The sequence below is a fragment of the Cotesia typhae genome, unplaced genomic scaffold (genome assembly GCF_013202065.1).
Source record: "Cotesia typhae breed Kobodo isofemale line unplaced genomic scaffold, CoteBio_Ctyphae contig_4, whole genome shotgun sequence".
NCBI lineage: Eukaryota > Metazoa > Arthropoda > Insecta > Hymenoptera > Braconidae > Cotesia > Cotesia typhae.
This window is the reverse complement of record NW_027423748.1, coordinates 9310390-9331042: the sequence shown is the minus strand read 5'-3', so window position 1 is coordinate 9331042 and position 20653 is coordinate 9310390. Positions and strand designations below refer to the sequence as shown.

The following is a 20653-nucleotide window of genomic DNA, read 5'->3' as shown; positions in this document are numbered from 1 at the left end:
TTTAATAAATCAATTACAGTAAAAAAATGCTTCTAAAAATTTTTACGTGTAACTTTTATTAATTTTTATATGTGAAACTTTAACATTAAAAATTATTTTAAAATTTTATAATAATTAAAATATTATTAGAAATTTAAATGGCGCGCTATGCGCGCGTCAAAATTTCAACCAATAATAAATCGTGGCTCGATTTTTCCGAGTTTCGACCTTTAACTAACTTCAAAACTTTCATATATTGTAATTTAGAGGATAAAAAAATTCAATTAAAAAATTCCACATGTACAAATTAATAAAAATGACAAGTAAATATTTTTAATTGTAATTGATTTGTTATAAAAATTTTATTAATCAAAACAATTCTAAAAAAAATTATATGTCGGCTAAATTAATTTTCATCATTTTGATTTTATCGGTTAAAAGTAAATAATATATAACAATAGTGAAATAGTGACAGTACTTACTCATGATAAAATAAATTCCGGTTTTTAATAAAGTGGTTTTTTACGCTACAGTTTATCACATGGTGTTGTGATATGTATATGTGTGATGTATAGTATGACGTGTAAATCTTGTAGAGTCAATTTATACTTTTTTAAGTAACAATATATTATTTTAAATCGTGAAAAGTTTATTTACCGTGAATATTGTTGCCTTAAACAGCTGTGGAAATAAGAAGGATAATTGTCAATAAGCAGGACAATAAGTGTCGACGTGTAAAATGGCGTGGTTCGGTGATGGACTTTCTAGCTTATCTAATTTAAAAGGACAGATTACTAGTTTTACCAAGGAAGTCCTTTCTGAAAGCGTCGTCAGCGATTCTGGTATGTTGATTGTTTAATTAAATTTTTATTTAATCAAATTATTTTATTTGTTTATATTTTCTTATCCCTCCTACGTTCTGTCAAAATAATGCTCTGCTGTACCGATTGATCAATCATATGGTGCAGCGGGAATTTTAATTTTGTGATTAAGTTTCATGGAAATTGTTATTTTATTTATTGAAAAAAAAAAAAAAAAAAAAAAAAAAGTTGACATGTAAAAAATTTCAAAAATTCTAAGTGCAATTTTTTAAAAATATTTTTTTATTAATTAAAAAATAAAAAATTGTTAAATATCACTTATATTTTGCAGATGAACAAACAAAATTGCTGGAAGAAGCTAATATTAAATGTGTTCAATTACAAGATTTGTTAAATTCAAGGGATGCTGAGGTAACTTTTAAAATTTTAACTAGTTAATTTATTAATTAATTTTTAAGTACAGATTTTTGAGATTACAGCTTGAGAAGAAAAATATTTAAAAAATTTATCCCCTGCAATAATGAAGAAACATATATATAAAAGTCACATCAATCATATTTTATAGTTAAAAAAATGGAGTAAAAAGGCTGAACAAATAAGTTTATTTTAAAATATCGGTATCCTGATTTTTAACATAATAAAAAGTATCGCATGTCCCTTGGACATATGCTCTGATAAATTTAATATCGATAACGAAGGTTGCTCAACTGGAAAATATCCTAACAGATGTTGCATATCCCTTAATAATCGTGACTGAGTGTAAATCAAACATATCTTTATCATTTTATACATTAATCCTTTCATCATTATCACTTATCTGTTGTGAAATATTATATTCAATTTATATAAACCGAGTCATTTCTTTTGTGTCTGAAGACAGGCTTGATATAATTTTTTTATTTCTTCTTTAAATTTTATTTTTCAAAAAATTATTTCATTTAAAAAAAATTTCTAAACATCAATTTATACCGAGAAGAAATTTAATTTTCTACAAAATAAAAAAAAAAAAAAATTCTATTTGCAAAATTAAACTTCATTATAAATTTCTATTTTTAAATTTCTCTGATATAAAAATATCTACATATAAGATAATAATTATTCAGTGTAATAAAATAATCAGGATTTACGCTTACTCAACTGTCTCACTAACGTAATCCGACTACTTGATTGTGCTGAGTTTTATTCTTATATCAAGTATACATCCAGTAAAAATAAAAAATCTATTTAATATTAAATATATATATATAATATAATATAATGTATAATTTAAAAAGTAACCTAGGGAAACGATAATTCTCTGTTCGCTCCTGAACTCAATGAAACACTCAAAAGCTTGGGTTTAGTTGTAGCCGTCTGATCTATAACAGAGACAAGAAATGTGTTGAAGATATAATATATAAAAGCGAACGAAAATACCTGGTGAAGTAGTTGCGTTTTATCACAATACAAACTAGAGATAACTAAAGTAAATAGAGACGACGCATCGTACGTTCTTCCCTCCTGAGTTATATAGTAAACCACCGGACTTCCTTTAAACTAAAATTTTTTATTATGCCAGCCTTTTATATTTTATATTTATGTTTTTCAGCCTTTTTCTTAATTTGTTTTTCACTTAAACATACAAACATCATAAAATAAATTTCCAGGTTTAAAATTTTTATTTTTCTTCCAGATTTCAGTTCTTCGCCGGCAGAATTGCGAGTTGCAGAACGCAGTGGTGGAATCAAATGTCCGCGGCCGCGAGGTAAGAATTTCCTTTTACAAATTAGAGTTAATAGATAGATATTATATTATGTAATATTATATATTTACTTTGAAGTTCTTTATCTTGTTCGAAAATTTGAGTTTTATTGTACAACAAATACTATTAATTATACATACAAATTCTAGGGATAGATCCCTACATTGTGTTTAAATTCAACAAACCGACTTTGAGGTTGGTCGCTTTTTAGTCTCTCCATAGTAATGTAATATTATGGATTTCTTCTTTCTGTAGCTTGTATATTTTTCCAGTTCTAATGTCCTCTGCATATGCGTAACCAATTATATAATCACTTGTAATTACACACAATCTGTGGGAAGTTAAACAAACAACAACAGTTAATGCTTGATGATTTGTAGCTATAAAAGAAGATCATCGTTTTTAAAATTTATTAGAAGAATATTTTATTTCATTTTATATGAGATTTTTTTATCGTATCTACGATCAACAAAGGATTGGTCAACATATATGTCCAATGCCATCGATGTCTCCCGATCTATTCAAAAAGGTCAACAGAAAGCATCAGGCTGTTCTGTAGTAATGTCTCTTCCGTTTCCTGTCTATCCATGTCAGAAATTTTATCCAAATAGACATTTAACCCTTGACTCGATTCACATCTGCAACGCTTAGGTATTAATAATACTCGTAAATCTTTTGGTTTTATGGATACTTTGCATATTATTTTAATTTTTAATGCCTTATAGATTTAATAATATATTCTTCATTGATATATTTATTGATTTTAGCTATTTCTTCTTTTGAAAAAATTTTTTTAATCTTCAGTTAGTCATTAAAATTTTTTCTTTTAAATTAAATGAATTTTTTTTAAATTATTTCTTCATAAAATATAAATCCTAGTATTTTTCATTGATATATTTACTAATTATAATTATTTCTTCTCTAAATAAATTTTTTTTAGCTTCAGTTAGTTTGATAAAAAAATTCATTTAATTTAAGTGAAAAAATTGTTGAAAGTTAAATTTAAAAAAAATAATTTCTTCATAAAATATAAATCGATTCCTAGAAATCTAGGGCATCAGGAAGAAGTACTATAATAAATTACTGCAGTATGATAACCATCGGTAATCTATCAACAAATTAAATCTCCATTTAAATGTTCTCTCTGCTATTATTTTTACGAGAACTCCTGCGGCAATAACGAAAACTAAATCGACGAATCGTATGACATGAGAAGATATATCAATTAATTTATACGTCGTAAATGATCGTTTTGATCCCTACCGAGTTGAACCCTTATAACAATTGAGCTAATAAATTCTTCCGATATTGTTATTAACAAAAAAACAAATTAAAACTTGTTGGTGCATTAACTCATTGAGGGATGAAGAAATTAATAAACTCAATGAAATTAATTCTATCAATGAAAATTACCTAAAAAACAGAAATTACGCATCTTAGCTACCAGTATTTCTTCTTTTTTAGTTAACTTACTTAGAAGGTTGTGTAACTAACATTATTTAGTTCACGAGTATATTCATATCTCCATATAATTGGTCGTCCTATCGACTCTTGACAGGTCAGTTGAAATGTTCTGCTAGCAATAATTTTTATTTTATCAATATAATAATATTAATAACGGTACGAAGGACAATGGACATACAAGTCTACACTAAATTATCGATGAGTCATTAAAAATGTGTGTCATACAATTTATATACTTATATATGTATGTATTTTTGTTATCGTTTTTAAATAATTAACTTTTACGATGTTGTTTTTAGTTGCACCTATAATTATTGTCTTTAGTTGATACACTTTTGCAATTATTTATGCGTTACATTTTAAAAATTATTAAAAAAAATTTTTTTCAAAATTAAAAAATAGGTAATTACTTACAAGTGGGTCCATCCATGATAGGCCATGTTAAATTTTTTTTTTTTAAACTTTGACTTAATTTTTAATATATTTTTATTTTTTTTTTTTTTTTTTTTTTTTTTTTTTTTTTTTTTTTTTTTTAAATATATTAAAAACATCAAAAAAAGATAAATTTTATCCAAAAAACGTGAAAGCAAATTTTTTTTTCCAACTTTAATAAAAGGCAAAAAAGCTATTCAAATTTTTTATTTTTTTCTTTCACGACATTTTTTATCATAAATGTGCCAAAACATAATTTCAAAATTTTATTATTATTTATTTTAAAAATTTTAATCGGAAATAATAAGAATAATTTTATCATACATTTAAAAATGAATAAATTGAGTAAATTTAAAATATTATTAATAAATATTAACTTCTATTAAAATATTTACTATTATGAAACTATTTAAAAAGTAAACTGTCGCCCAAATAAAAAGCAACGTTCATTATTTATTTAGAATTAAAATAAAAAATAATTAACCGTGTGAGTGAGTTATTCTCATCACCTGTGCCCGCAGAATTTTTAATATGAGGGCTGATAAAATTGTCCGGCTTTTAATGCTTTTGACTTGTACAAATTAAACAAGGATCAACAGTTATAAAAAAAATTTAGTGGATGCTCACTTGCATTATTCATGAAACTCAATACCGTATTCTTTCTTGGATTATTAATTACCTTTTAATTTGATAAACTTTTATAGTAAATATTTATTTACGTTTATACTATAATATATTTTCATTAATTGCTCTATTAGACGAGAAACAAAGGCCAATTTTTATCTATTAAATATTTACATTAAACAATTCTCTAATTTTTCAATGGCACTATTATTGGATTAAACCACCCAAGTTTTTTTTATAATAATCATTAATCTTTGAAATTTTATAACACTGTTGTGATAATAATCGACCCACCTTGAAGATATTTACTATCAGAGAATTATTGCGTTATTTTTCCTCCTACTTCCTCAATTCTTATTAACTTTGATAGTAAATTTGTTCGAGAGTGTCGAAATGTTTCAAGTATGAATAACTCTTTTTATTTTTTTTACTTATTGTTTCATTCATTCATTCATTTTCTTTTAGTTACAAAAAATCCTAATAATTAAAGAAGAAATGAATTAAATTTAAAAACAATCATTAATATTTTTAATTAAATAAATAATTAAAAATAAAACCAATATTTATTTTTAAAAATTAAAAATATTTAAAAGAAGAAATAATTCTTTTTCTTTAAAAATTTTTTCTTGCTTAAAATCATTTGCAAACATTCAAAAAAAAAATATTTTCTTCTCCAAACCCAAAACTTTAATGATAAAAAAAAAACCATTTCTTAAATAAATATATCTAACAGGTATATTTTTTATCCATTGAGTTGAAATTTTTTCCTAAGCTCCTCCTTTTTTTACCTCCACTCTAAATTTCTTCTTTTGGGTTTCTCCATACTTGATAGCAAGCCTACCGCAGCTAAGCTAACCATTTGAATACACACACACCTACAAAAATACGTGTATAGAAAGATTAGTGATGGTAGCGTACGAAGATAATGGTATCCTCAATATATTACATTACGAATAGTTAATATCGTGTATGGAGTACGTGGTGAGCAGTCGTGGGGCACGCGTCCATCACCTTACACTAGACCAACCAAACTCCAAGTGTGTGGTATTAGTAATGGTAATGGAATATGGTGCGGTATTATGTGCCCAACTGCCTGCGGGCAAACTCTTGGAGCAGTCGCGTTCATCGCTTAGGCGGTGCAGCACGTGTCTTTAAGTCTTTGCCTCCTTAGTAAACTTATTTCTTCCTAAAAAAAAATTATTAATTGTACATTGAAATTTTTTTATCAATTTTATGAGAATTATTTTAACTTCACGTGCGAATAGTGAATTTATTTGCGTCAACTCCAAAATCAGGTAATTGTTTTATTTCTTCTTTTTGATGAATTTTTAACATATAAATATAAATTATGATCATATTGCTCAATTGAAATTGAGTTTTTTCATTTTTGACAACAATAGTGCGGAAATGAAAGTTATTTAAACAATAGTTGTATCGGATATGAATTATGATGATTATGTTATTGGAAATAATTATTAAAAGGAAGTTTATCAATTTTCTAGCACACCAGTAGCTTCATTTTGAAATAATACCCGCGCAATATTGTTTATTATTATTTTTATTGCTATTATTATTGAATAATATAATAGTTTTATTAAAAAGACAGAGGATCTGTATTTTAATGACTTGCGAAAAAAGAATTGACGATTGGATATTATACAGAAACGGAAACAAACACATCATCGTGACAATATGTACACTATTCTTTAGCGGTCTGCATCACTGTTACATACACGTAAATAAAACTGATTTGTGACGTTTAAAATACCTTGAATTGTAAGCTATCACATGATAGCACCAATAGTTCCGATTGTTAGACGTTTTTTTTTTAATTAATAAACATAAAAAAAGAAATTCCGGTGACATATTTGCTGTACGTCATGTTTCCGTTACACGTAAAAATCCAGAATTTAAATTACTACTGAGAAGTTTATTATTTTAACGACAATAAGCTCGAAATTTAAGGCCCTCCTTGTAATTGTATGCTTTGGTGAGAGTTCCGAACATTATGACTTATTAGCTGGGTTTTATATTTTAACAACTGTCATAAATTAATACAATGCAAGTTTCAAAGTCAACCAAAGAACTCTTTTTTAAGAAGAAAATTTTTAAACATGTTTTTTGTCTTCATTTTTTAGTCGTAATTTTAAATTGCGAAATTGGATTTTTATCACACAAAAGACGCCGGTTTGTGATAAATGCATCGGTTGTTCTTATCTTAATCAACGATTAAAATACACACGATAATTTGCATCGAGGACACTAATAATCTCTAATTTTTTTTTCTAAATATTTATAACGAGCACCTGCGACAATTATTGGATCAAATATTGCAGCAAATTGACCCATTTAGGCATCATTTGCATTATACCTTGATCATTACATTTTATATTTATATTTATTATTATTATTATTTTTATACATATGTATATTTATATTTATACATAAATAGTTGGAAAATCTAATTAAATTGATCCTTGTACTTCGAACTCAATGTGTATATCGGCATATGTCAAGCCGATGTCGTCCTCGACTTTCTCGAGTAAACTTAAGATGTTTGAACAACCGAGAAACTTGGAGTCCTTTTAAAAAAGACGATAAATTAGAAAAAAATTACTTATAATAAATAATTTGCAATTTATTATTGAGTTTATATATATATGATTTATTTTATACGCCCTTTTTATATTTTTTTAAATTTTAGATTTTATTTAATATTTTTTTTTTTATTTTTCTTATTATCAATTTTTAAGCTCAAAAATAATAATAATAATAATAATAATAATAATAATAATAATAATAATAATAATAATAATAATAATAATAATAATCTAAAAATCAATTGAAAATTTTTTGGAAATAAAAAATTATTATAATAATAATGCTTTTGAAAAATCGATTGTTATTATTATTATTATTATTATATTTTTTCCATTTACAGTATCTATTATTGTTATACAATTTTTTCCGGTTATGTAACAATGATATTCTATTGTAAAACGCTGACATAAATTTGTATTTTTATCCTGATAAATTAATATAAAAAAAAAAAATAAAACAACATTTAATTACACAATTTCGCACATAAAACACATCGATAGTACCCATAAAAAATTAACTTCATTTGAATGCAAAGTCCTGGGTTTTATGGCAGTTTTTTAAGTTAAAACTTTTTATTTAAAACCGACCAGTAAATTTTTTCTGTTCGTTTTTGCGGTAACGAAAAATATTAAACAAACTTGAAGATGAAGATCGAGGTGGAGTTTGTATTGACGGGAGGCGGGAAGATGAAGACAAAGATGAAACAGCGTAACTTAAAGATTAATAAAATAAAAAACATGCAAAAAAGTAAATATGACACATTTGTAAAAAGTTAATACAGACACTAATACTTATACTACTTTCATCGGTCCTTGGTTAAACTGTTGCGCAATAGTGTAAAATACCGCTTGCACAATTAACGTAGCAACAAGTAATTCGCACAAACGATGCATATATATATATATATATATATATATATATATATATATATATATATATATATATATATATATATATATATATATATATATATATATATATATATATATATATATGTTATATTCGCGGATAATATTTATGTGTATAATACATGCGTGAGGAGGTGAGGACGGTGCGAATAGTTTGTGGGACACGATTAGGTTTGACATTCTACGTAACGAGCAATGCTTATCGCATGCCCATTTATTTCACCTATGTTCGATCAACTTTCCACGGTGTTACACAGAGTAACCCCACAATAAACCGTCTGTAATATCGCTCTACATTATTAATATCAATATATACCTACACATTAATATATATTTTATTGTTTTTTATTGATATGAAAGCTTTTTATTAGATATCGTACCAAAGATCTAAACTTTACGATAATGATTGATTAATTTTTTTTTCACCTAGTTTTATTGAATTTTTTTTTTTTAACTATAAAATTTATTTATTTATTATTTTTCAAGACTTTTTTTTATGAAGAAATTATAAATATTTGAAATACAAATTTTTTCTTAAAATAATTCCGAAATTTTTATAAAAAATCGGAAAATTAACACATAAATCTCCTGAAATTTTTTTTTATATATTTTACGGAAAAAGAAAATTTCAATTTTTTACTTAAAAAAATTTTTTTTAATAAAAAATAGGATTTCTTATAAATGATTCTCTTTTAATAAACTTAAAAAAAATTATTTTTATGGTTTGAAGAATTGTAAGCCGTAAATAATATCTTCCATAATTTATCAAAAATTATAAATAATGTTCAAGACTAAATTATAAAATTTATTAATTTAGAAAAAAAGAAAAAAAAGCTATAAAATAATTAAAAAACTTTACAGTGTAATTTAAAATATATAAGCTTAAGTATTCAAAAGGTGACGCACTGGGCTTATCTTCCAGAATGCTGACGACATTTTTTCTCAGTAAAGCAAAACGCTCTGTAAGAAAAAAAATTGTTATATTAGTAGTATTATATAGACATAATATACATCCATAAATAATTTTTTATTTGTTCCAAAACTAAAATCCATAAAACATAAACCATTACTAGATTGTTGTGACTAGTTTAAATTTCGATAATTGAGTTATTAGCGGTGAATTTTAGCAATTCTCTTACTTACACTTACCTATTTTATTTATATTTATTTTATTCCGAGGTCAGTATTGACGGTGTATAACGATGCGGGCACAATATCGCGTGTCTTCTACCATTGAAAACCGTCTCGATTACTCGTTATCGCAAAACTGGCGACGTATGTATATGCCACTCTACGTAACTTAAATTGTTCAATTTTCATAACATTTTTTCCTCAAATTATTTCCGTTACATTTTTTTCTGTTAAAAGAAAAAAAAAATTAGTACTCCACTTTTATTTTTTTTTTTATTTTTTATTTCATAAATACCTGCACAGCTGTTAATATTTACTCAAGAACAATATCATGCTGGAACGCTTAAGCTCGTTATTCCTGATATCTGGAGTCCGACGTTATCGTGACCTCCTTCTTCGTCCATTTTTTTATTTTATTATTAATAATTTTCAAGTTGGTAAATAATAATAACTAGCAACCTCGCAGTCACTATGTGACTGTACGACATAGTACGACAGTCACTATAAATAAATAAAATTTTGACTTTTTTAAAGATATAAACTCATCCCGATATTACACTCATCAAGAGCTTTCATTTGAGTACCCACATCAATTTTTCACATATTTTTCATATATACATATATATAATATATATTCATATATAAATATATGAAAAATTGATGTGAGTACTCAAATGAAAGGTCTCGATGAATATAACACCGGGATGAGCTTATATCTTTAAAAATGTCAATGGTTCACAAGATACAAGGTCATTTCTTAATTATATATCAAGAGATAGAACATTTTCCAATTCAGCTTAAATACTTATTGCCTTAAAAAAAAAAATAAAAAAAAAACATTTACTCTTTCTCCTTTGTCTGCAAAAATTATTAACTCAAGAAAGGTGTGCAAAAATAAATTACATACCCATACAATATATTTTATTTCTTCTCATATAAAAGATGTCTTCTCACATTTCCGGTAGGAAATAAAAATAATCCTTAATAATAATAATTAATCCTTATCACATCCAGCACTTGCTTTGGATATAATGAAAAAAAGAAAAAAATAACATCTATCATATCCAAGCGTTTACTTTTATTGATGAACACCTGTTTCATTATAGACTACATAATTTTTATCTACAGTCTCTATACATTACAGTAACGTCAGATAAATTTAAATTTATATATAATATAAAAAGTGAATATCTGAAAATAAAAAAAAATATATTTTTTAAGCTGATGCACATTATGATTATTACGCTCGACTTATTATCAATTTTTATCACTAGATAAATGACTTTTACCGCGCTAGTTCGATAGAGCCACTTCCTTTCCCACGTTCACTATCGGTGACTTATTACCCGTGCTCATCAGTACACAAGTGCGATAGGAATGTTTTTTATTAGAATTACAATATTTAAAATTCTCCATTGTCCGGGCGCTCTTTTTACCTATAACAAAAAAAAATAATATTTACTCCAGAATTGTATAAAAAAAGAATAAATTTTGAGGAACAAATTTCTATGAGTTAGGTATTCATATTTAGGGAATGTCGGAACAATCAGTCAGGTTATTTATTGTTACTATTACTATTTTATATTATGTTACTATTATTATATTATTTGTCACGGTATGCAAGTCAAACGAGCTATTATTCCTTGACCTGACCTAACGAAGCCCTCTTTCATATTCATTAGCTAACCAGGTTGGACCAACACTTCAATAGCTAAGCTCAACAGAAGAAATTTGAATGAAGAGTATAAAATAGTTCAAAAAAAAAAAAAAAAAAAAATTCATCATTTTTTCAACAAATAAATTAATACTAAAAAAATTTTCTTAAAATTTCTTCAATCATTTTTTTATTAAAAAAAATGATAAGTAAAATTAAAAAAAAAAATTTTTTACAATAATTTATTTATTTAAAAAAATTAAAAATCGATTTTTTTATTAATTTTCGTCACAATAATTTTTTTTATTTAAAAAAAATGATAGAAAATTAAAAAAAAATTTTTTTACAATTAATTATTTATTTAAAAACATCATAAAATTTTAATTTAAAAAATACTTTTGAAATAAATAAAATTAAAACTACAAAATAATTTTTGAATCTTGATAATTAAATGATTTATCAATTATTAATTCTCTTTACTTAAAATAATTGATTTATTAGTTTTTAGTAGGTGATTACCGTAGCAATTAACATACATTATATCTTCAAAAATACTCACGTCTTATCGCTTTTGAGCAAACGAAATATTGTAGAACCGAATGACGTTGATGAAAGCTGGTTATATTTAACGATTTAGACAGAAGACATAATAATAATAAAAAATTAAATGATCTAAAATTACCACCGTAATTAACTTAAAAATTTCTGAACTATTTTAACCATTTAAAAAATAATTAGTAGATTAAAATTCAAATAATTTGTAATTATAATTGTTTTATTTGAAAACTGATTAAATTTTCAATGATCCGATAGAATTTTATTTAAAATCTGCATAATAAACTGCAGTTTATATTCAGAAACATAAATCTTAACTCGTTTTTTTTTTTTATCTTGATATTCATCAATACGAAATGGTTTAACAGATAATAAGAATTGGTCCTCAGTTGGTCGGTTGGGTTATATTAATTTGCATTTCGTTGAGTGCCACTTGAATATATAAAAGAAAAATAAGTAAAAAAAAATTGACCCGGCGAAACAAAATAAAAAGATCCGCATTTTTATTATGACTCAGAGGTATTTGGATCGAACTTCCTCTTCACATCAATTTGTATCTCTGTATCTAAATCGAGTGACTTTTATTCCTTAAACTCGGGCTTAATCTTTATACATAATGCATTGTCCTTTTAACAGCCCGAGTTTTTATAAATAATTATATTATTATAAATTATAAACCTTCACCTATTGACACGCTTTGAAGATTTCTTTATTACCGAGCACAAAATAATTTTTATTTCCAAACTTTTGAGCATAACACACTTGGGTTTTCTTCACGCGACCCAAAACTTGAGATATGTAATTTATTTGCATTGCATAATGTTTTCTTTCTTCCATTGCATGACCCTGGAAGTTGCCGGATAGGCATTGTTCAGACATGAGACTCTTATGCAAAGTTAACGATGACAATAATTGTAATTTTATTGTCGTTTTATATTAAATACACATTTTTGTTTTATGTATTTATTTTTCTTTTTTCTAATTATTTTGTGATTTTTTTTTTTTTTTTTTTTTTTTTTTTTTTTCAGCAAGATGCAGGCGCGGATGAAGGCGAAGAATTCTTTTGGGACCCTCCTGCGAGTAATCGAGATGTCAAAAGTAATCGGAGTCAAGTACGTGAACTGCAAGAACAAATTGTTCAGGCCACCGTGAGAATTCGCGAGTTAGAGGAAGAACTTGAAAAATTTCGTAATAAAGTCATTGACAAACTTGATGATGTTGCTGATGGACATCAAAAAGCTGAAATTTTACGGGCTAAACAAGATATTGTTAATCGTATTATACAAATTGGTGAAAAGGTAAATTTTTAATTAATATTGTAAATTTTAAGACAATATTTTGATACAAGCTCATACCGATGTTACACTCATCAAGATCTTTCATTTGAATACCCACATCGATTTTTCATATATTTTATATATTTATATATATTATATATATGTATATATGAAAAATATATCAAAAATGCATGTGGGTACTCAAATGAAAGCTCTTGACGAGTGTAACATCGGGATGAGCTTATATCTTTTAAAAAGTCAATATTTAATAAAGCAAAATTTTAATTATTCAAAATTATTAAAATTAATTAGAAAAAAAAAATACAAAGTAAAAATTAAACAATGTTATTGCTTATAAAATCATGCAAAATTACAATCTAAAGAGTTAATTAAATGGCACTAGATCTCGTGTAATATTGCATAATGACATATATATTTACCTCGATTATCACGCAAACGTTGAATAATATATATAATAAAACAATGTATAAAATATGTATTTTTGTATATTTGAATGAATGCATATATTTATTTATATATAACTGTACACAGGGTCGAGAGGCGGAAAGGAACATGAAGAAACAGCAGTTAGATGAATCAACGTTCGTTAATGATTTTCGTGCCGCGATATCGAAACTTGATTCTCACGAGCAAGTACACCTGATCCGCTGTGCCCTACACGCATTGGAGCTTGACAATGGGAATGAATCCAAAGACAATGACGACGAAAAGACAAATATCGTCAGAAAACGAAATAATTCCCAGCGTTATCACGACGATACCGCCACCAATGGGGTTCATAATCGAGAAACCGACTTGCTGGATAAAATAGCTAAATTACAGGAAGAAAACAAAAATCTGACTGCTAGCATTGAGGAATTGGACCAGCAGCACTCTCAATCAATCGGTAAGTTTACTTTATTATTTTTAAAAAATGTTCTTACAATTTCTTCTTTAATTTAATTTAATTAATTTAATTCATTAATTACAGAAAAAGTTTTGAGTATCAAAGAAGAATTAGAGAAGAAACACAAAAATCTCCAAGCAGCCTACGAGTCTCTTTACGTCGATTACAATTCCTGTCAAGATAAATTAAATAAATTAGAGTCTGAATTCCCGAATAATAATTCAACAACAACACTTTCTTTGAAAAATAAATTTTCTGAAGATAAAAATATCCAAACTATATTAAATAATGAAGAAAAAAAAGAGCTTAGCAGCGAAACAACTCAGAGTGACGATAATCAAACTAAAGCCAGTATTGAATTATTAATTTCTCGCGTCAGAGATATAATAAAAGACTGTAATTTAAATTTAAAACCAGATTGTGAAAATGAAACAATATTCGAGTCGGTAGCTAAGCATTATGTGGAAGCGTCATGGAAAAAAGATACCCTGGAACGTCAGATGACAGAGCTCACACATCAACTTCACCAGACGAGTAACATGAGAGATAATTTACAAATGGAATGTGATGAATTGCAGCATCATGTTGAGTCATTAGAAATAGAAATCCAACACGTAAAGTCAAATTTGCCGTCTATACCCGAAGCGAGTGAAGAAAGAGTCGCGGTGCTGGAGGCTGAAAATGAATCCCTGAGCCAGGAGATAAAGCGCCTGGAGGCTGATATTGAATTGCTGAGCCACAAAAATTCAGAGCTGATCACTGCGATGAGTAATGTCGAAGGTTCTCTGAGAAATCAGGAGAATTTAGAAGCCGAAGTCCGCAATACCAAGCAGCAGTTGGTGATAGCCCAGCAGCAGCTCGCGGGAGCTTCAAAAAATGTTGAAAATAATGAGAACATGATGGAGGACCTCAGTCGCAGGTTGCACGCCGCTCTGGACGATAACAACGAGCTCAGGAGCAAGAATGACGCGATGGAAGTTAGGGAGAGACAGATGCAGGAGCAGCTGAGCATGTACGAGGGGAAATGTAAGAGCTTGGATGAAAATATTGAGCTGATTGAGGAGCTCAAGTTGGACATCAACAATGTGAAGAAGGAATTGAAGCACTCGGTGGAGAACAACAAGCGGCTGGAGAGCGAATTGAAGGTGGTTAATGACGCTAAAGTTGAGATTGAAAGGGATATTTTGGTTCTTTTGCAGGAAAAAGAGCAGATGGAATTAGAGATTAAGGTGATGAAGAATAATGGAGGGATTAGTGAAGACAGCGACTTGGTTAAGGAGCTCAGGGAGAGTTTCGAAGGGGCTAATCAGGAGAAGAGCGACTTGGAGTATGATTTGGTTAATATGAGGAAAGAATTGGATGCTGCGTTGAGCCAGGCTGATCAGTCTGAGAAAGAGTGTCTGAAGCTTAATGAAGAAATCAGAAAACTGGCTGAGGAGAGCAAGATTGCTTATAAACGGATGAATGAAGCTAGTGAAGATTCTAAGGAGAGACTCGGGCTTTTGTCAAGAGAGCTTGATTCTCTTCAGCAAGAGCACTTGTTTTTGCAGAACGAAGCCAGGGCTGACAAGACTGAGCTCGATGAGTTGAAGGGGAGATTAGAAAAGTCGGAAGAAATGTCGAGGGAATGGGAAATTAAGCTCAAAGAAGCTAAAATTGAGTATGAGGCGATGAAAGAAGAAATTTTGAGGATGAAGGAAGTTGAGGAGAAATTGAAAATCAGTGAGAAGAAATATCAGGAGATGAAGGAGGAATATTTGAAATTAAAGGCTTGTAATAAGGAATTGGTTGGGTATCAGGAGAAATATTTGGAGGTTGAAGAAAAGGTTAAAAGGCTGGAGGAAGAAAAGAATAAAGAAGAAGTTGACAAGTGTCATCAGCTTGAGGGAGATCTGGTGACGTTGTTGAATGAAAAGCAGCAGCTGATTGAAGACAAGAAAAAAATTTCTGATCTGGTGAAGGTTAAAGCCGCGGAATTGGAGGCGTTGAAGGAAGAAAATAAGGAGTTGAGGGAGCAGCTGGCTTTAAAGGAGCGGGAATTACAGTCGGTGGTTAATAAGTCACAAGAAGGTGCGGACATGGCCAGGGAAACTATTGAGAACTTGTCGAAAATTGTTAACGAGAAGGATAAAGAGATTGAAGCGATAAAGTCTTTGCAGGCGTCGGATATTGAGAAAAAAGTTTGTGAGAATGAAAATATTTTGTCTTCTCTGAGGAGCGAGCGCGATGAACTCATAAAACTTGTTCAAGTTAAACACAATGAGAGTTTGCAGTACCATGCGGAAATTCAGCGCATGACTCAATTGTTTAGTGACCAGGCGGCTGCTCTGCAAACATCCGTGGCGGAACGTGAGTCTTTGGAGAAGTTGGTGAAAGATAAGGAAGCCGAGGTGCTCTGGGCGCAGAACGAACTTCAAGTGGTGCGTCAGCGGCTCAATAATCTTGAGGAGTCGACTAACTATGGGGAGATTTGTAATATTGTTGAGCACTCGAGTAAACTCGCGCAGCTGGCGATGCTCAATGAGAAGTCCAATGCGCTTGAAGCGGCCTTGGTTCAGGAACAGACCAGCAACAGGATTCTTCAAAATCAGCTGACTGATAGTCAACAGAGGGAAAGTTCTGCTGCTAAAGAGCTGGAGAGGCTCAGGTCACACTTGATGGAGATTGAAGACAATCATACTGAAGAGATGCTCATTCTTGAGCAGAGCAAGAAGGATGTCGAAGCTAAGTTGATGCAGACTGAAGAACAGCTTAAGAATAGTTCTACTGTTTATACTTCAGCGAATATCAGGGCTAATCAACAGGTTGAGACTCTTCAACAGCAAATGACTCTACTTGCTCAGCAGAGAGATGAAATTCAGAATAAATTGTCCGTTGCTGAAGATAAGGTTCAGTCACATTCTGCTGCGCTTACTAATCTACAAATTGTTTTGGAACAATTTCAAAGAGGTAATTCAATTTATTTTTTCAACATGAAATTTTTTTTAATAAAATTTATTTGATTAAAAAATTATTAAAAATTCAAAGTAATTTTTGGGTAAAAAATTTATCATTTTTTTTAATTATTAAGAAAAAGATTAAAAATTTTTTTAATAGTTAATGGAATTAAAAAATTTATTTATTTTTTATTTCAGATAAAGAAAATGATATAAGAAATGCCACAGAGCGAATTCGACAGCAATTGAATGATTCATTTAAAAAACAAGATGAACTTAATGAAGAAATTAAATTATTAAAGGTTTGTTGATTAATTATTTAATATTTATTATTACTAGTAAAACAAGTTACTTATGCTTAATTCAATTTTTTAATAATAAATAAATAAATAAATAATAAGATGAATGATGATAGATATTAAGATAAGTTTCTTTGTTTCAATGTCAAATTTATAATTAATTAAAAAACATATAAAATTAATATTTATTCATTGATTTTTAATAACTTAATACTTATCAACAGAACCAACTGACAGAAGCGAAGGAATGTTTGCAAGCAGCTTCGCGATTAAGTGAACAATTGGATAAAAAAACTGAAAGAATACAGGAACTTAATGAAGAAGGTATTTATATAAATATTTTTATTCTTCTAGTTAATTAATTTAATTTATTTAAAAATAGAATGCATGTATTAACTACTGTTACTGGTAACTAGAAATTTTTTAATATCTTACAGTAATAATTAAATTGCATGGTACTAAAAATTTCACGCTACTCTAATGCTTTTCGCTATTTCTTCTTTTAATTTAATTAATAGTTTTATATATTTAAATTAGTAAGTAGTTTAAGTTTAAATTATTAAATTAGCTGTAATAATTAATAGTTTATATAAAATATAATTGTGACTAATTAAAATAAAGCAAATGCACATAAATCTGGTGTCTTAGTCAAATATCAGCTGGTAATTCTGGGATATTAGAATAACTCAGGATTCTTGCTGGTATCTGGCTAAGCATTAGAACATCGCCTTTGCACACTAAATCGTATTCACGCATATCCATTTTATTTTGGTGTTGGTTTTTTTACCCAACTTATTTTTTTTTTTTATTTTTAACAGAACAGTATATATTTTATTTCATTATCATGCGATTAAAAAATATCTGTAAGATTAATAATTCACATTAAATATTTTATTTTGGGTTTCAGGGAATTTTATTTAATTACATTTTTTTTTTTTTTTAATTTAATTAATAAATTTTTTAAATAATTTAATTATAAGTTTATAAAATAAATAATTTTTTGCTTTAAAAAATTTTTTATAAAAGAAGAAATCAAATTTGCAGAAATAATTTTAATAAAATTTTTTTTTTTTTTATTTTTTTATTTTTTTTAAGTAATTACTTAAATTTTGATAAAATTGATAATTCTATTTATTTAATAAATAAATAATTATTTATTATAATAAATAGATATTTAATAAATAAAAAATATTATAGAAAAATATTTTATTATTTGGTAGCGACAGAGTAAGTAATCTCATTTGGTAACTGTGAGTCGGTTCATTACAGTTGCTCATATTACCTTGTGGGATTTCCTACCCGCTACCATTATCCTTCAATTTAATTTTATTATTTTATTTTACCACCAAATATTTATTTATCATTATCATTACTTCACATTAATTAAATTTTTTTTTTTTTTTTTTTTTTTTTTTCAACACAATTATTGCAATTTTTTTTTTTAAATAAAAATATTAAACTTAGCTAATAATTGCAATAAAATTTATTATTTATTAATTATTATTTTAACGTATATTAATGATTAGAAAATTAGCATGATAGCTGAATAAAATGGCATGATACCAGAGGAATGCAGCATGATCATATAAACATAGATGTGAGTATTACATCAGGTACTGGTTATATTAATTGAATGCCAGTGCTTGTGTTATACTTGCATTTATGTTTTCTTAGTCCTCATCAATTTACGTCAACTTGGATGAAAAATTAGTGCATATTTTTATGCGACAATAGGTATCACTGTTCATTTTTTATTTTAATTATAATTATTAATTTTAATTATTTCTTCACACTTTTTTATTTTTTATTTTCTATTTATATTTATTAATTAATTATTATTTATTTGCAGTTTCTAAATTGAATGAACTTGTTAATACTGCGGAGCAGAGAATTCAAGAAGCTAAAGAAAGTGGCGTAGGGAAGGTTGATAAGTAAGTTAATTATTTATTTTTTATTAATATAGGTATTGGAACTGTTATTTTTTATTTCTCTAATGGAACACGTTATCATTTTTGCTAATTGTAAATTTTTTTTTTTTTTCTAGAAATCTTGTGAAGAATTTACTGCTGGGTTTTATATCAGCTTCAAATGCTGATAAATCATCGGTGTTGAAAGTAATGGCTACTGTTTTAGATTTTAATGAATCTGAACGCGACAAATCTGGACTTAATAGTTCTAATGCGCATGGGGGATGGTTCTCTGGACTTTTACACGGTGGAGCTACCAAGGTAAATTATTTATTTATTTAATAATTATAAAAATTCGTATTTTTAATTTTTTTTTTTTAAATTCTATACTTAAATTTTTTGAATTATATTTTAATTGTTTTAAAAATTTTTAGATGTCTTTTAAATTAAATATAATAATTTATTTTAATAAAATACTTAAAAAAAATTTTTTATTTATTTTTTAAGGACCAAGAAGCTTCTTTATCAGCAGCATTTGTTAGATTTTTGGAGAGTGAATCAAAACCAGTGTCTTCTGTCCCAGCGCTACCTATTTCAAACACAGTAAGTAAAAATTATAAATAAATATATAATTTAATTTATTATAATTTAATTACAATTCATTTACAGCCAATACGGCCTGGACACAGCAGACAGCATTCAACATCTTCAAACCAATCAGGCGGCCTATTGCTATCCAATATGACGCTTCCATCCTTTCCAGACTTTATACCGTCCAGAAATACTGGATCGATATTGAAAGAAGTTCTAAAAGACAGTTGATATTAATTATCATCTATCATTTATTAATATTACTATCAATTGACTGTAAATAATTAATTATTGTTTTCAAAGTGATGAAAATTGGTTTTAAATTTTATTAGAATTGCTTTATAAATTTAATTATGATTGGCCTTGTACTAATCTTCCAGAAAGTTATAAGTGTTTGCTTTTATTTAATAATTTATAGAAATTTCCGGTAGCACTAATCTTCGCTCAAAGTATTTGAGATTAGATGCTATTTTTTAATAAATATAAATAAATAATTTGTATACTATTAATTAATTATGAATAAAATATTACAATTTATTAATATTTATTATTTCTTCTCATTATTATAAAATTAACTTTTCAAATATCAATATCAATCAATTTTATTTTTTTGTTTATAAAAAAAATAAAATACTAATTATATTAGATTATTATTTATCAATAGAATTAATATGTGTGAAAATTTTTTATACTTACTGTCATTATCGAGTCTTCAAATATTAATTTTATTGAATTAATACTTTTTTTTTATTGCTAAAATCCCTTAATCCTAAAATTATTAAAATTAATCTTAATCTAATTATTTACTAAGGGGTAAAAATAATAA

General features: G+C 27.0%; 1 protein-coding gene and 1 long non-coding RNA gene across 3 annotated transcripts; one reads left to right on the top strand and one right to left on the bottom strand.

Annotated features, from left to right (window-relative positions):
* The first annotated feature begins 567 nt into the window (after positions 1-567).
* Positions 568-20370, top strand: LOC141527575 (uncharacterized). The gene is made up of 12 exons (XM_074243144.1): positions 568-821; positions 1132-1211; positions 2473-2544; positions 12939-13208; positions 13740-14094; positions 14179-17043; positions 17229-17332; positions 17554-17653; positions 19179-19260; positions 19374-19557; positions 19744-19839; positions 19906-20370. Exons 1-12 carry the CDS (start codon positions 719-721, stop codon positions 20056-20058), a joined length of 4464 nt encoding a protein of 1487 aa, XP_074099245.1. The 5' UTR covers positions 568-718; the 3' UTR covers positions 20059-20370.
* LOC141527579 (uncharacterized) lies at positions 9274-11396 on the bottom strand. Of its 2 annotated transcripts, XR_012479220.1 has the most exons (5): positions 10991-11396; positions 10609-10892; positions 9997-10202; positions 9720-9928; positions 9274-9530 (listed from the first exon to the last, which is right to left on the bottom strand). It is a non-coding gene; the product is annotated as an uncharacterized LOC141527579 (long non-coding RNA). The 2 variants fall into 2 exon arrangements; XR_012479219.1 differs by having other exon boundaries at positions 10609-11396.
* Positions 20371-20653: the final 283 nt, after the last annotated feature.

What these genes read in the sequence shown, in the direction of transcription:
- LOC141527575 (XM_074243144.1), top strand. Translation starts at nt 719, where the DNA reads ATGGCGTGGTTCGGTGATGGACTTTCTAGCTTATCTAATTTAAAAGGA. An exon ending in TTATACAAATTGGTGAAAAG is followed by an intron (nt 13,209 to 13,739) that starts GTAAATTTTTAA and finishes AACTGTACACAG; the next exon opens with GGTCGAGAGGCGGAAAGGAA. An exon ending in TACACGGTGGAGCTACCAAG is followed by an intron (nt 19,558 to 19,743) that starts GTAAATTATTTA and finishes TTATTTTTTAAG; the next exon opens with GACCAAGAAGCTTCTTTATC.